Source organism: Notechis scutatus, chromosome 2 (assembly GCF_049901735.1).
Source record: "Notechis scutatus isolate UNSWTSFEM ecotype Mainland chromosome 2, rNotScu1.2, whole genome shotgun sequence".
NCBI lineage: Eukaryota > Metazoa > Chordata > Lepidosauria > Squamata > Elapidae > Notechis > Notechis scutatus.
Genome location: NC_142010.1, coordinates 134,273,169 through 134,286,906, shown reverse-complemented (window position 1 = coordinate 134,286,906; position 13,738 = coordinate 134,273,169). Strand labels below are relative to the sequence as shown.

General features: G+C 37.5%; 1 protein-coding gene and 1 long non-coding RNA gene across 3 annotated transcripts in view; one reads left to right on the top strand and one right to left on the bottom strand.

The window, feature by feature from the left end:
• Positions 1 to 7,093, bottom strand: part of ACVR1B (activin A receptor type 1B) — a 34,424-nt gene extending 27,331 nt beyond the window's left edge. Inside the window, exon 1 of one of the 2 annotated variants that reach the window (XM_026679993.2) lies at positions 6,754 to 7,093. In XM_026679993.2, coding sequence (XP_026535778.1) covers positions 6,754 to 6,853 — 100 coding nt within the window. In that variant the 5' untranslated portion in view covers positions 6,854 to 7,093. Of the gene's footprint in view, positions 1 to 6,623 lie in introns of both variants that reach the window. The other variant, XM_087956251.1, reaches the window with a different exon arrangement.
• Positions 1 to 13,738, top strand: part of LOC148132257 (uncharacterized) — a 308,260-nt gene that overhangs the window by 209,611 nt on the left and 84,911 nt on the right. The window lies entirely within an intron of this gene.

Sequence of the window (13,738 nt, the reverse complement as noted above, 5' to 3'; positions counted from 1 at the left end):
AAGAAGCGGTTGCTCTAAAACTTTTTTTTTTTTCATCTCCTTCCTTCTCCACTATGTCTATTAGAATCTGAAGCTGCTAACAGATACCATCTTAATTTTTAATTTTTGTACAACAATCTTAGGAATTTAAGAAATGCTAAATAAATATCCCAAACTGGCAATACAATGAGATTCCTTCCTTTGTCAACATCATCTTGTACTGGCGATCTAAAGAAGCAATCAGCTAAATCAGTTTCAACCCTTCCAGGGAAGAAGTGATGACCAGCAAATACCAGTTAAAAAAGCACTGGGACAATTTTGGCATTTCAAGTCCTAGGTAGTGACTAAGAAATAATCTTTTCGCATCATTAAAACCAAACTAGCAGACTCCCTATTATTTCAGCTTGGAGAATGTTCATAAATCAACAGGCATGTATGAGGCAAGTCTATATATTTTTTTAACAAAATGATTCAGACTGTAGCTGAGGTTGTCTGAGCAAGTCCAACATTAAAAAATCCTAACCCTACACAAATGCAAAATTCAAAAAATACTTTTTTCTAGCAGTTAAATAGAGGGTGGAGGTAGAAGTCCTCAGTATATAATTTAATATAATTAAATAAAAAAATCTGGTTGGATACCATCAGGAGAGCTTGCTGATTAAGATCTTTATCTACACCTTTGATAAGATGCACTGGAAAAAAGGTGCAAGACAAACTTGTTGTGAATTGTATTTATATCTGTTTGGCATGCTTATGTCTGACATTCTGCTGCAAGTCAGACCCAACCCCTGAAGAAGCTGTTTAAACAAGCTTAACATTAAGCTTCAGAGCTCAGAATGAAAGCTTTGTTCTTATACAAGAGATCTACAAGGTATGCGTTTTTGCTGAAATGAACTGACACTGTACTTTAATCACAGACAGAACACCAACTTGTTATGACACAAATTTGGGTGGGGAAATAAAGGCCATTCTCACCTTTTTCTCTTTCTTTTTTCAATAAACAAAACAAGTGCTTTTTATTGATACATTTAAAACTATCTGTCCAGCAAAAAAAGTGTCTTTGAGTTGCATTGATTTTAAAGTACCATACATTAAATAGGATAAAATTCAGTAAAAAATATTCAGCAAGAGTACTCAAAAGAAATCAATAGTTTAAAATTAAATCATCACATGACTAAAATCAGCTACAAGTCACTGTGGAATACCTGGATAAGAACCTTCACAATGCCAAATATATTGCTGCCTAATAAGCCTTTTTCAGGAATGGAATTTAGTTGTGACAGAATACATTCTTTTTCTAGTTGCCAAGTATTAAGCTTCAGATGGCGAAAGGACCTTAAAAACCTTCATATTCTTCCACATCCAAGATTTAGAAATGTTACTATAACTGAGAACTATGACAAATTTAAATAAAAACTACAAGTTGGTGTCAACCAGAGTCCCTATCTTCTGCTTTTTAATTCTAGATAAACACAAATACACCTGAGAATAAAGAACCACTGTGTTTTGTGGCTTATCCACAATTAAATGATATAAGGTTGCATCTTTAGAGGTCTTTAAAATTACTCCAGCAAATAAACAGAAATAGGTTTCATTTAAGAGCAGATACATCTATCTATTAAGCTCCTCTTCATAGACCGCCACCCTCACATCCCCTCCTAATTAGACTTCTGCAGCTGTGTGAAACAAGTGGACCACAGCTTGCTACAACATATCTATTCACTTGAATAATTCCAGGCATCTTCATTTTAGGTCTACATAATTTGCCTACTGAAATATTACTTTTGTATTTTAGCTCTTCTTTAAATATTTGCCTGTTAATACTTAAGCAACATTCTAAGCTATTAACTGCATCTGGCAGCAAATCTCCAATAAAAGCTCAGAAGAGGAAGTCAAGTTAAATGCAGCCCACTCAGCATTTATATTAGACTTAAAAACATTCTGTGATTAAAGTTTATAAATATGAAGGATGAAATTAACTTAGCAGTACCCAATTTCTATAAAACCAGAACTGAGAAGAGTGGGACATGACAAGCAAAAGCATATCCTTTCAATCTAGATGTTGAATGTTCTGAATACTTCTGAATTGTAGAGTTATATGCACTCATTAGCTTACAGAGCTAATAGTGTGAGTTATATTAATAATTATCTTGAAATAACTTTTAGATTTCCCCTTTTTAAACTTAAAGCCAATGTACAAGCAGATGATAGCTTTATATTGTACAAAGTTCCATTCAGCATTCTTCATCTTATTTTTTAAAATGAAAAGCATCTATCAGAATCTAAAATCAGTAGAAACAGGACTCCTGCATGCACACACACACACACACAAAATCAGTCAGAAGAAAGCTCAACACAGAACAGTGTTAAAACATTACTTCCTTTTTTATATATATTCTGTCTACAGTAAAACCCCAATAATTTTTTGTTTATACTTAATACATATTTGTTGATAAGCAAGAATTTTAGGTTCCAAAATGGAAACCGAATTTTGAGGATGTCTTATCTGCGGTCAATAGCTCAGATTTTTTAAAGTCCATCACAGCCTTAAAAAAGCAATTTTGTAAATGATGATTTAACAGTTTCAAGTTTCCTGCCTGTCATTGTGGTTAAAAATTCAAGGATCAGCTTATATGAGAGTGAAACATATTTCATGGTATTTCAGTTGAAATTCTGAGGATTGGCTCATCTGTGGATGGTCTCATTTACAATTACATACATAATCTTTTGGATGATTAAATCATTTTCTTTAAAATAAATTTTACCAACAGGTATTGCTGTTCCTGAATCTCAGGAATAGATTCCAATTTTATTGTTTCTTAATCCCAGCAGTTATGCCTAAAATGCCTAAAAATCACTACAGGGCTGCCATGTCAGTTTTCATTGCCTTTCAACAGACTTCTTTTAGCTGGTCTCATAGAAGGTATCCCTTTATTATCCGCCCTCTTGAAATGCAAGAACTCCGAATCAACGATGACAATAAACCCACTTGATTTGTGCAGAAGGTAATCAACTCCCACAGTCCCTGAATATTGTAAGATGTTTTAATTGAGGCCACTCCCATCAAAGCCTTCATTCACAATAGTACACAAACTGCCCAGTTGCCAGAAATGGGGAAATAGAAATTTACCTGTCAAGCTGAATTATTGTTTTTAACGTATCACTGCTCTTTGGGACAGTGCACTTAGCCTCCATTTAAATGGTACCTCTCTTGGAAAGGTATAAAGCATAAATTATGTTGTTGTATTCAAAACCAATCTGAGCTATGTACATCCATCTTCTACGAATTACTAAAATTACAATATACTATAAAATGTTTTAATTTTTTTCTTTAAGGAACGAGTAGAGTTTTCATCATAAAGCTTTCTTAATCATATGAGAAAACATCATGTGAAATCAAACTGAGGAACATCAACCTGAACTATATTTTGTATATTGAAATTGTTTAAATTTACACTTTTAAAAAACCTTATATACCTAGTGCAACTAGAATGAGTTTAAAAACTGCCCTTCTCTGCAGGGAACAAAAAGCACATTATGCCTGTAAACACACAACTGAAAGAATAAGCTTTCACAGTTCTTGCTGTTTACTATACATTCTGTAAATAACTTTCACTTACTGATACCCTTCACCTGTAACTGGGCAGAATTAATTCCTTCCTTGATCTCATTCACTGATTGCATAGTTTTACACGCCTGTATAGTCATTGCAGAAACACATGCACTTTATCAAAAAACATTATAAAAATAAGCAGCAGCATTTCCTGGAAACAATAATCATCTACCCAAACAAAGCCATCAAAGAATAATCAAGTCAATTTCCCCATTCCTGTTTATCTTTCTGAACAAGCATAAATTACAAGGAAATCAATATAAGCTTTTCCAAGGAGTCTGAAATACCAAAGACAAAACTTGTTCATCTGCATGAGGACTTTCATAGACAGCTATTTAACTATAAATGCACCCGTAATTTTCTAAAATTCACTTTCATCTCTTGTTGGGCACCTAAGTGTAATTAAAGTTAAAATTATTAAAAATAATTTTTTATCCTATCTAAAACAATTGAATATCTTATCTCTAGTTCTTCTTAGAAAGAGAACATTCACTATAGTCTCTGCCATTCTTGCAGGCAGCTACTGAAGGAATTAAAAGCTACTGAAATGACTTATAAAGTAAAAAAGAAAAAAAACTTTATCGTGCATGCTGGATAGCTACTACTGTCACTATCCCCAAAATCTGATTATGAATATCTTGTAGTCTGAATTTATTAATCATATAACTTTTAGCTTTTTTCAAAAAAATATTTGCTAGAAATTCATCTTTAAGAGACAAGATAGCATAATGCTAGTTTGTTTACTAAACTCACAAAGACCCATATTAAACAAGCATTTCAGGATGAAATCCTAAACATTCTAAGACTAATTGAATTTGTATCTGTTATATAGCTAATATATTTGTGGCTGACCATCTTGATGATTTTATTTTTGAAACTGCTGGTTATTTTCACATATTTGTAAGAAAAGCAGATCTTCAATTTAAAAAGTAACATTAGAAGTCTGATTTTGACTTTGTACTATATGTCAACAGTGACCTATGGAAAAAAGTAAATGTTAAACTATGTCTTAGGATGATGTATGAACCCAGTTACTGAATTTGGTAGAACCAACATATTCAAGACTGCAATTTTATTGTTTTGAAACAATTTTAGACAATATAAATTTATTTATTCTTTAAAATGACATTATTCTTTTCATAAGAGGTAGTCCTCATTAATAACTTAATCACTGAATGAAGCAATCACTAAGTGAAAATAATATGACCATGACCAATCTTGTTTTTCTTTGCTTCTTGTTACTTCCTTCTGAACTGTGAAGATCATAAATGCACTGTTTGGTAGGGAACAGACAGACCTTCCCCAATCCTTAGCATAAGCATGCAAAAGTGGTTCAGCCTAAAAGTGTATTTCCACAACACCCAGTAAGATGCCCCTAGAAAACATAAATGCAATACTTCCCATATATTCTCAGTACATGGTAAAGAAGGCATCAGTTTTAAATCTTTAAATTTATAGCCATACTGACTAACATAAATTATTTACCCTCACCCCATCCCCATGAATTAACCTATCCAAATTGCTGGTCCTCATTTTGCACAGTGTGAGGTAGCATCTTTCTTTTCTCTTTGCCTGTATTGAAGCTTCCATCCTCAGCTTTCTTGATAATCCCAACATATCTATGAGTGTATTTTCTCCCCATTCATTTTCTATACTCCACATATAAATCATGTTTACTTTTGTTACTGGAAAATTGGTTAAATGCTTTGATTCATACACTCTTTCCCCCAAAATAAAATACAATGCAGCATATATTAGGTAGATTCCAGATCATCCTCCATGCAGAGATTAACTGTACCCAGACTTAAATTAGTTTAAATGACTATATGTGCACTCAGATCATAATTTTGGTCATCCATGCTATCAGGGAGAAAGAAAAATTGAAGGCTAATATAGACTAACTCATTACAAATTGACTAAGTAATCTGAACATACTGAAGTATTCAGCCAGCCAGGTTACCCATATGGCAAAACTCACCAAGACTAAATTCAACACAGGTTTTTAACATATCAGAAACAGGACTGCCTTTATATAATAGAATTCTAGCCATTCACTTTTCTTAATTTTGCTTGACAGGTGTCTAATGTAAGTATCTATAGATAAAAAGATATCTCATCAAAAGCTTTATTTATAGTTTGCCCTTTAAGGCAGCATCCTACACTTTTCTTTTGAAATATATTTTATATTACATATAAACAATACATTATAAGTAAATATTAGCAAAGAAGTCTGCAAAAACAAAATTAAGTTTTGCCTATTTGAGGATTTTTTTTTTTGAGACAGCAAAGCGGAATCTTCAGTCATTAGGCTTGAAAAGCTCCACTGGCTGATTTAAAAGGTTTAGAACTCAAACCTAATACATCTTTCTAGTACCATGTTTCTGTTTACTAAGAATTTTGTTATTTATTTTTTTAAAATTCAATGCTACAATACCCATTCAGGGGTTGTTGTTTTTTTAAACTGCTAATCACAAAATGTGATCTGCAACAGTTCATGAAAACAATGAGTCTCATTGGCTTCGTGGCCATGTGATCTCCATCAACCCCATCAAAAGCATCCCAGATACAGAACTGAAGACCACGAAAAGATCAAAGCAACCCCCCCCCCAGCTTCAAAATGAAACAAAAGCAAAACACACGTTCTGATGGTTGCCTTGCCAAACCAAGATTTTTCTATGCCACCCTCAATTACCAGAATATTCCTTAACTCCAGCCTCTCCTCCCCCACACCTCCATCATCTTATCCGCCATACCTTACCCATTCCCTGCATGCACCTCGCTACCTCAAGCCCGCGCGGGCCCTGCACCTCAGCCCCAAGTCCTCTGCACGGGACAACCCCCACTCCCAGCCTCAACCGACCCTGTGGGGAAAGGCTTCAGGAAGAGGGCAGAATACTGGCGGAGGGAAAGAAAAAGGGAGACGACTTCCTCATTCTCTCCGACTCTCGGTCGATCACCCTCACCCGCCTCCAGGCCTGGGAAGCCATGGCGGCAGCACCTTTACGTTCCCGCAGACCGCCACTCTACACACCTGGAGGAAGGTGCTCCCAAGGTTCCCGCTCGGGGCGGGGGTCTCCCTCACCCTCCCACGCCCAGCCCGGCGCCGAAGCGCTGGCCGCCATGTTGGCTTCGGGCTCCTTTTCCACCTCACCGACGCTCACCTTGGGCCCCCCGTTGGCCCCCGAGCACCAGCGCCAGCAGCGCCAGCCCAACGGGCGGGGGGAGGGCGCGGAGTGCAGCGCGAGCCAGCCCCCCCGCCATGGCAACGGCTCCCTGGCGGCGACGGCGGCAGCGCCGGAGGCAGAGAGAGCAGCCTCGCGATCGCCCCTTCACGCGGGCTCCGAGGAGACGCGAATAACAACGGCGGCAAAGGCAGCGGCAGCGCGAGACGAATTCGACATAAGGAGGGAAGAGAGAGAGGGGGCGCGCGACTGAGCGAGCTCTAACAGGAGGACAAGCCAGCCGGGTTTTAAAGGGGATGTGGCGCTGGGGCTTTAAAGGCGAGGGGAAGGGAGGGAAGCGGAGCGACAGGGTAAACTATCCTCCGACAGTAAATCCGTGGCGGTACACAAAGAGAGAGAGCGAGGCGTGCCCAGAGTATGAGGAAGGCGGGTAACAGGGTGGTTTTTTTTTTTTTTTTTTTTTTGTGAGTGTCTCTGGAGAGCGTTGCTTTACCTTTCAGGACACGGGTGTGTGTGAGTGAGAGAGAGAAAGAGTGTGTGTGAAAGCGTGCGTGTATACATCGGGTGGTGGAATCTAGGGAAGCGAGTTCTCCCCGAAGCGCATCGTGTAAGGGGCTTGGAAGACATCAAGTAAGAGCTGGTGTCTCGGGCTCCGTTTCGCTCACGCACAGATTGGAAGCCCCGCCCGAGGGTCAACGCAGAGAATATTTTATTATTGATAATGCATTTAGTCTCGCCTCAGATACCTTTTGATGAAAAATATATTTTGCACGATTGGTTGGCGGCGATAAAATTTGGCTCATATACGCTCTCTGTGCCCACAGACACCCACTCCTGCTGTGTATCAGGCAGCTCAGTTAAAAAGGGTGTTGCTCTAATGATTGTGGGGAAATAACACAGTAATGTTGGGTGTGATTGATCTTTCATATTTCTCCAACAAATATGTAAAAGGGCATTGGGTGGATGATTTCTTTGGATTTCCCTGGAAAAAAAAGATACATTCTAATAATTTTTGAAGGGCTGAATGGTCAGCCCTTCTCAGTGGTCAAGCACTGGTATCAAAAATGCTCCCCCTCCGGGGATCTTCCTCATGATGTCCTCCCTTGGGATATAATGAAAGTAGGGAAGTCAGGCGGTATCCCCCACCCCCATGATTACATAAAGAAAGATATTCATGGAGAACTTTAGCCGCTTTGTAAGTGTTAAGACCACAGCAGACCAAGAAAATCTCTGAAATTCTCTTTTCACTTGAAATAATTTCTAAAGCCAGTTCATCAAAATCAATGAGGGATGATTTTTTTAAAAAATAGGCTTATTTAGTTATCTGGTATATTATTATTATTATTATTATTATTATTATTATTATTATTATTATTATTATTATTATTATTATTATTGCTAGAGTTGTACCATAACAATTAAATAGTTGCAGCTACAACTACAATTGCAAATACTTCTAAACTCTTACTTGGTGCAAGAGGATTAATCACCAATGCATTTCAGACAGATAGCTCTCCATCTGAATACCTCCAGTGTTAGACAGCTCTTACTGTCAGGAAATTCCTAACCTGTAATTTCAGCCCACTGGTTCCCATCCTGCCCTCTGGAGCAAAAGAGAACAATGGTGCTCCTTTTCTTCTCTGTGACAACCATTTAGTTGTCTATTGATTGGCAAGCGTCTGTCCTTCCTAGTTTTCTCTTCCAGGCATATCTGGTTTCTTAATGGTTCTTCATAGGGGTTTCCAACCACCTCATCATCTTGATGACCCCTTTTTTAACTTGTACTAGTTTCCCAATGTGGGCCCAAGAACTGGACCCCGTATTCAAAGTGGAACCTGACCAATGTAGAGTAGGGTGGGACGATGATTTCTTTTGAATGAAAATGAATGTATCACAATATATTATATGCATTTTTAGCAGCTGCATTACATGGCTGGCTTCTGTTTTAACTTGTGGTTTACTAAAACACCCAGATCCTTCTTACATTTATTACTGTTTTCTTATCGTAAGCTTATGCCTTTCATTTTTTAAATATATATTTTACCTGCAAGATTTCATCTGTTCATTTTGACCTACTATTAAAGCCTATCTTTTAGAGTCTTCTGTTTCTCTAACTGCTACTCATAATTTTGTGTTATCTGCATATTTAATAACTATCCCCTCAACTTTTTCAACCAGGTCACTAATAAAACTATGAACAGCTCAGGATAGAACACTGTGAAACTCCACTGAATACCATTCTCATTATGCATCCTTGCTTATTCGCATGTACAAATTGTTACTGTTTGGCATATGACTAAAAAACGTGGTAAGGCATGTGTGAAGAACTTTGTGTTTTGGATCAGGAAATATTGAAATATTGCATGCACTAGATAGGAGTCAAGAAATAATGAAATACTGCACTCCCTGGATAGGAAAATGTTAACCAAAAATTGAAACGTCCAGCAAACATATTTATTATTGTATTTGATAGATGATTTGGTTCTGTTTTATGGTTGCATTTGAATTCAACTACAGGGGAAAAAAATTGTGTTTGCTTATAGAAATAGGCTGGGATCACCATGGAGCTGAGCCATAAACTTCATTTGTTTTTGTGGAGTCCTTAGTGCTTTTTTGAGCTTGGCTATGTGCTTGCAGATGTTTCATTACCTGACGAGATAACATCATCAGTGTTAGTGAGTGTGGAGTTTATTCCTTGTTTAATACAATGTCTGTAAGCAAACAACCAAACTCAGAGAGCACCAAGAACTCCGCAGTTCAACCCTGAGCTACATATACACACTCTTCTGTTGGAATTATTTGTTAAGTCTAATGAATGAATTCAGTCACTGTAGTTTATTTAATAAGCAATTGTTAAAGTAAACCACAATTTAGCATGGTGTATAAACCTCAATGCAGAATATCAGGCTCTTGTTACATGCAAAAGAAAAAGATAGGATGCTATATATGTGTAATTTTTGCAAAAAATAGGTAGTTTGTCATGTGTTTAAATGTATCCAAGGTAGCATGTAATTGTTGTCTCTATGTTAACTGATATGTTAATTGATAAAGACACTGTTTGTGTAAATAAATTTTCTTACCATTAATTTATGGGCTTGAAAATAATTTCATTTCAAATAAAATTAGAATCACCATAAAATTAAAATAGTGTTAGTGGGATTCAGAAGCCAGTGGTTTAGTGCTTCATGAACAGTTGATGGTGTGTAAAATGCAGACACAATGACATTGGATATCCCTAACTCTGAAGAGCTATTTTCAGATACTCAACATTTGAACTGATCAGGGAGTTGTGCTAAAGTCAGGAGGGTAAACTGGGAAGAGCTCCTGGGTCTTTGAGTCCTTTCAAGCCATACTGGGGGCTCCTCAGAAATGCATATATATCCATATGGGTTAGCCCTGAAAATGCATTTGCTCTGTTTTTGAGACCTGGAGTTCCACGTTAATTTCTATATATTGTGCTACTGCTGGTCCCTTGGGAAGCAGATGTGCTGTTGGAGCAGTTGCCTTCTAGAAAATCCCTATCTTAAATTCTTTCTGAAAGCTCAGCTCATGATTCACTTGTGGAATTTGTAGTCAGCGTGCATTTGGACAGAGTTACACCAGAGCCCCAACGCTTAAGTCAGAGAGCCTGTCTAGCTGTATGACTCTTGCCAGGAGATGTTCTGGGGTTGCAGACCAGGGATGCCTGAAAAAGAAGCATGCTATGTGAAGAAAGACCAGAGAATTTGGGGAAAATATTTCAAATAATCACATCAACCAGGTCTCTTACCCTCCCCTCCATCTTTTTTTTTTTAGGAAAACAGCTTGTTCTGTAAGTGAGAAGTCAATTTAGACAGTTTACGTGTTTTGCTATTTCAGTGTTTGCTTATCGTATAAGATGCATTTGGATTCATATAAGCACATGGATCCAAAAGAAAACAAATCATGTTGCTTTGTGCCATAGCGTGAAGTTTAAACACAAGCACTATGAGAGGCTAGCCTTTCAAACGAATATGTGCTGATGTCAGAGGATCCCAGGTCACACACACACACACACACCCCTACCTTTTCAAATTGACTATTATCTTAGACTTATACTGGTTTAAGATTTACAAATTAATATGTGGAGAAACTTCTTTTTCACCTATTCAATTCAGGCTTCCCTATTTAAGCAAATGCATCATTCACCCTGGACCTATTTCCTTCAGAAGAGCTAGCACGTTGAGAAACAATCCAACATCCTTCCTTGTTGGTTGTGATTTCTCATCTCTGGCTTAGTATCGGGAGTTTTGATGTAATTCTCATCATCATCACCACCACCACCACCACCGTCATCATTCTATCCACTGCAGTATGAAAGCTTCTTCCGCATGTTTCCAACCTATATGGTCCTGAGCTTTCTTTTGCCAATTGGGCCCGCAGTACTGATGTTATTGATCCATCTTGTTTTAGATCTCTTTTGTGGACACTTTGTAATCAAATGGGATCCATTCTTTGACTGCCTTGGTCCACCTGCCACCTGCCTTCTTGCTATGTGACCAACCCATTTTTATTTCAATTCTTTTACTCTCTTGGTGATATTATATACTCTCGTTTGTTCTCTAATCCATGTGCAGAGGGGAAAATAAGATGGAAAATTGGGAGCTCTTGCTCCTTCAGCAGATGCAAGAAGGGACACGAGAGCCATTGAGGATTCTAAATTGGGTTCTGGATCAGTAGAATTTGGAGAAGTTTGACATCATTGCAAATCCTAAGGGTATCTAAGTGCATCTAATTGTATATATTTCTTGTTCTATTGCCTTGGACAAAAAACGTGGCCCCAGTTACGAAAACATTTAACAGAATATAGAGCCTAGTACTGATGTGCCTTCAGGTCTTCCTGAATGATATAGTCAGGTAGTATGTTGGTCTCCAGGATTATTTCTATTGCCAAGGATGCCTCTGGAATTCAAGTGGGCACCACATTAGCACTCTTAAACAATACAAGTGTTGAGTGCCAGCCAAAATATAAGTTGAGGTAACAATTTTGTGAGCAACCATCGTACAAAAAATCATTTTGTAAATAGACTGATGACATATCTTCAAAATTCTAAATGTGGCAACAAGCTTCCACAAGATCAAATGCTACTAGAAAGATACATGTGAATAATTCCCAAGCTCAGTTTCCAACTGCACTTTTTATCTATCCTTAGTCCAGGAGAAATCTCCACCCAAGTCATGGGGACCAACTAGTAAATAGACTTGTAAAGGACTATATCAAACAGTAATATTACTTTAGTGATCAGGTTTAATCATCTCCTGTCTCAGTTTCTTTTCTGTTTGAGAAACTAATAGAGTTTCTATCTTGATAGAGAAAATATCTAATTTACCTTGCTTTTCCCAACAATTACCTGCAGATGTGATGGACTTCAGTTGTTATAATTTCCAGTTGTCATGGTACATATGAAGTTCAGGCAGAGTCTAATGTTTCTGGAGTGCCCCAGGTTTGGGGATGACACTTCTAGAAGATAGTTGTTGCTAGCAGCCTACATGTGCTTTTGCATACAGTGATGTGACTTTGAGAGAGAGGTGACACTTTGACAGTGGGAGGTATCAATTTCCACTCCAGATACTGGCATGTAATCTTCACCTCTTAAATTTTCAACAATAGCTATGCTGCCTGGGAATTCTGGGAATTGCAGACTGCCCAGGCTTAGAAAGCAACTTAGCAAATGCGTTTGGCCTGGGAATAATTTGGAACTTCTCAGATCCATGTATTTATGTATTGTATTGCTCAGTTGAATTGAACTCCCAAGGCCACTTTTAATTGTCTAATGATAATGTCTGTTCTCTTGAACAAGAGATGTGAGAGAGGGATTTTGACAGTTTTATCATTGGGATGGTCCTTGTTGCCCTCCTTGTTAACAAGCCAAAGCACGCAGCATATTTCCTTGGTAAAGGGCTTTTAAGTCTAACAATTATCTAATAGGTCACTTTCAGTTCATGTACACTATAATATTTTGCAATATTACTGGAATCAGTGAGAAAGAAGTGGGGAAATAACATATTCCAGGAAATGTAATTGCACATTCAGATTTTTATCATAGATTTATACCAGAGTCATTTCAAAAAAATCTTTGGCCTATGTGCTTCTTTCATCTCTGCCTCGGTTGATTTCTTTTTTAAAAAATGGAGGGGTTGAATTTGTTGCTGCTATCAACAGGAAACTCCTGGAATTCTAAGTGTAGTAGTTTGGCTGATAAAAGCTTGGGTCAAGCAGGATATTTTGTGTCTGTACTATAGTCTTGTTTAAACAATGAGATTGATTTCCAGTGGCTGGAAGAGTTGATCTACTTAATCAAAATGGAATCTGCTCTTGAATATGGCCTTCAAGCCATATTTTTTTCTTAATCAAAACGTACATGCAGTACATATTATTTATTCCCTTCCCATAAAATCTGTAAATACTCATGCTGCATCAGAAAAGGCCTATCCTGTAAATTAAATAGCACATTTAGACTATGTCTATTAATAATAATAGAGCAAAGTGGAGCCATCCAGATGTTGCTGAATTGAAGCTGCCAGCATCCTCACCATTTGATTGGATAGCAATCACTAGGATTTAAAGTTTGTAGCAATTAGAGTCCCACTACTTTCTTGCATTCTAAAACAAAACAATAGAGCTTGTGTTGTAAAGGCCAATGTCATTCTATAAGTTTCTAGTTTTAGAAGTGAAGATAAGGCAAGGTAGGGAAAGCTGGGGCTAGTTTAGAAAAAAAGCATCATCATAGCTCATTAGTAATGAGACCTCCATATTGCTTCTTCATTTTTTCTGCTAGTGCTAATTACAAAAGTGTTCAGCATTGCCACAGTAACAGGTTTCTTTCCTGATGCCTCATCTTTATTTTTCATCTTAGGATTTCACAGTTTCTTCCAGATTTTATTATAGGAAATAAAAAGGGTGGGGGGGAGGGATATAAATCCCCGCAGCTTTTTGTATGGAACA